The sequence below is a fragment of the Etheostoma spectabile genome, chromosome 3, assembly GCF_008692095.1.
Source record: "Etheostoma spectabile isolate EspeVRDwgs_2016 chromosome 3, UIUC_Espe_1.0, whole genome shotgun sequence".
NCBI classification, from domain to species: Eukaryota; Metazoa; Chordata; class Actinopteri; order Perciformes; family Percidae; genus Etheostoma; species Etheostoma spectabile.
Genome location: NC_045735.1, coordinates 34,318,128 through 34,320,133, shown reverse-complemented (window position 1 = coordinate 34,320,133; position 2,006 = coordinate 34,318,128). Strand labels below are relative to the sequence as shown.

Below are 2,006 nucleotides of genomic sequence, written 5' to 3'. Positions count from 1 at the left end.
AAAAAAAAAAAAAAAAAAGCATCAAACTAACTAAAGGGGCTTTCCCACCTGAACGTCCGGGCCAAGGTTCTTGTTTTGTTGCATTTGATCCGGTAAGTTTTGGTTCCACACTTCAGTTTTGCAAGCAGTAAAGATCTACACGTGATAATACTACGTCCGGCTGTTCATGGGACACATTTGTTTCAACTGAACTGTGTTAGTGTTCATAGTGTTGGATGCTCTCAACGGTTTGGTCCAATTCTGCATCAGCAAAACACACAAAAGTTATTATATAATGAGAAATCTTTTGTTGGACTTTAGTGCGTGGACAAATGTAAATGTACTTGTCCAAAGTTCCTGAGGCACTTGTCCAAGCCCTGCTGACCTACTGTTGGATCAACTGCTTTTAATCGATTTCATTGTAATTCCCTCCCAGGTCTGTGTGACCTGTGTCCCAGTCTGGAGAAACAGCTGCTGGTCTTTCCGGGTCACAAATGCGGCAGCCTGCAGCTGGTTGTAAGTCCCAGACATTAACCCTCATGTTGTCCCCATGTTGTCCCCATGTTGTCCTCATGTTGCCTTCATGTTGTCCTCATGTTGTCCTCATGTTGCCCTCATGTTGTCCTCATGTTGTCCTCATGTTGTCCTCATGTTGTCCTCATGTTGTCCTCATGTTGTTCCCCCTGTTGCCTTATGTTGTCCTCATGTTGTCCTCATGTTGTACCTATGTTGCCTTCAGTTGTCCTCATGTTGTCTATGTTGTCTCCCATGTTGCCCAATGTTGCTTATGTGTCATGTTGGCTCATGTTGTCCCCATGTTGCCTCATGTGTCATCATGTTGCCTCATGTTGTCCTCAGTTGTCCCCATGTTGCCTTCATGTTGTCCTCCTGTTGTCCTCATGTGCCCAGTGCCTCATGTTTCTAGTTGTCTTACTGTTGTCTCATGTTGTCCCATGTTGTCCCCATGTTGCCTTCATGTTGTCACTTCATGTTGCCAACATGTTGCCTCATGTGCCCTCATGTTGTCCCCATGTTGTCCCCATGTGGTCCCCATGTTGTCCTATGTGTCCTGTGTTGTCCCCATGTTGCCTTCATGTGTCATCAGTGTCCTCACGTTTTTCATGTTCCCAGTGTCCCCATGTTGCCCCATGTTGTTCCTCATGGTTCCTATTCAATGTCCTTTTTATTCCCCAAAATAAACATGATTGATTCCAACGCTCTTTGCCAAGTACAAATCTGTACTTTCATTTAATTTTGGGTCTTATATATTTTATAGCATTGTAAAACAAAGTGAAGTGTGTGAAATAGTATTGAGTAAAAGTTGACATACAGTCTGTGATATCATCAACATCCATTCCTTTAAGTTTAGTCTCATAATTCCTAATTTCTGCTTTTCTAATTCAACCAGTTAGGTATAATTCCTTCTAATGAGGTTTATTGACCATAAATTCCAAAAATAACTGTAAAACGAAAGTTAATAAGTTAGTGTTACGTAGCGTTGAACATTGAAAAAAGGGACAAAAACTTATGAAAAACAAACAATAAAAAGCGTCAACAAAAGTGGTTTTTTTTTCAATTTTGACGGGAAGACAACACGAGGGTTTAGAGACAAAACTCGCTTCTAACAGGACATACGAGCGGTCGGTCCAATCAGTGATGTGAAAGAACTTGTTTCCTCAGGACTTGTCCAACACCAAGCCGGGGACGTCGTCGGCTCCCTTCACCATCAACGCCCACCAGAGCGAGATCGCCTGCGTGGCGCTGAACCAGCCCGGCAGCGTGGCGGCCTCCGCCTCGCGCAAGGGAACGCTCATCCGCCTGTTTGACACCACCACCAGAGACAAGCTGGTGGAGCTGAGGAGGGGAACCGACCCGGCCACGCTCTACTGGTACACACCCACCCTGAACACAGTTTGAGGGACCCCAAGGACCTAAAGACATTCCTATTTCAAAAGGCCTTTCAACAGTCATAGTTTCAGTTTTAGTCTTATGGCGTTTTATTGCTATTTGTTGATTTTGTCATATTC

The 2,006-nt window shown here is 44.1% G+C and overlaps 1 protein-coding gene across 1 annotated transcript in view; it reads left to right on the top strand.

Moving 5' to 3' along the window:
- Positions 1-369: 369 nt before the first annotated feature.
- LOC116687054 (WD repeat domain phosphoinositide-interacting protein 4) overlaps positions 370-2,006 on the top strand; it is a gene marked incomplete at its 5' end in the record, with an annotated part of 4,907 nt that continues 3,270 nt past the window's right edge. Inside the window, 2 exons of the mRNA XM_032512141.1 lie at positions 370-495; positions 1,660-1,868. Coding sequence (XP_032368032.1) covers positions 370-495; positions 1,660-1,868 — 335 coding nt within the window. The remainder of the gene's footprint in view (positions 496-1,659; positions 1,869-2,006) is intronic.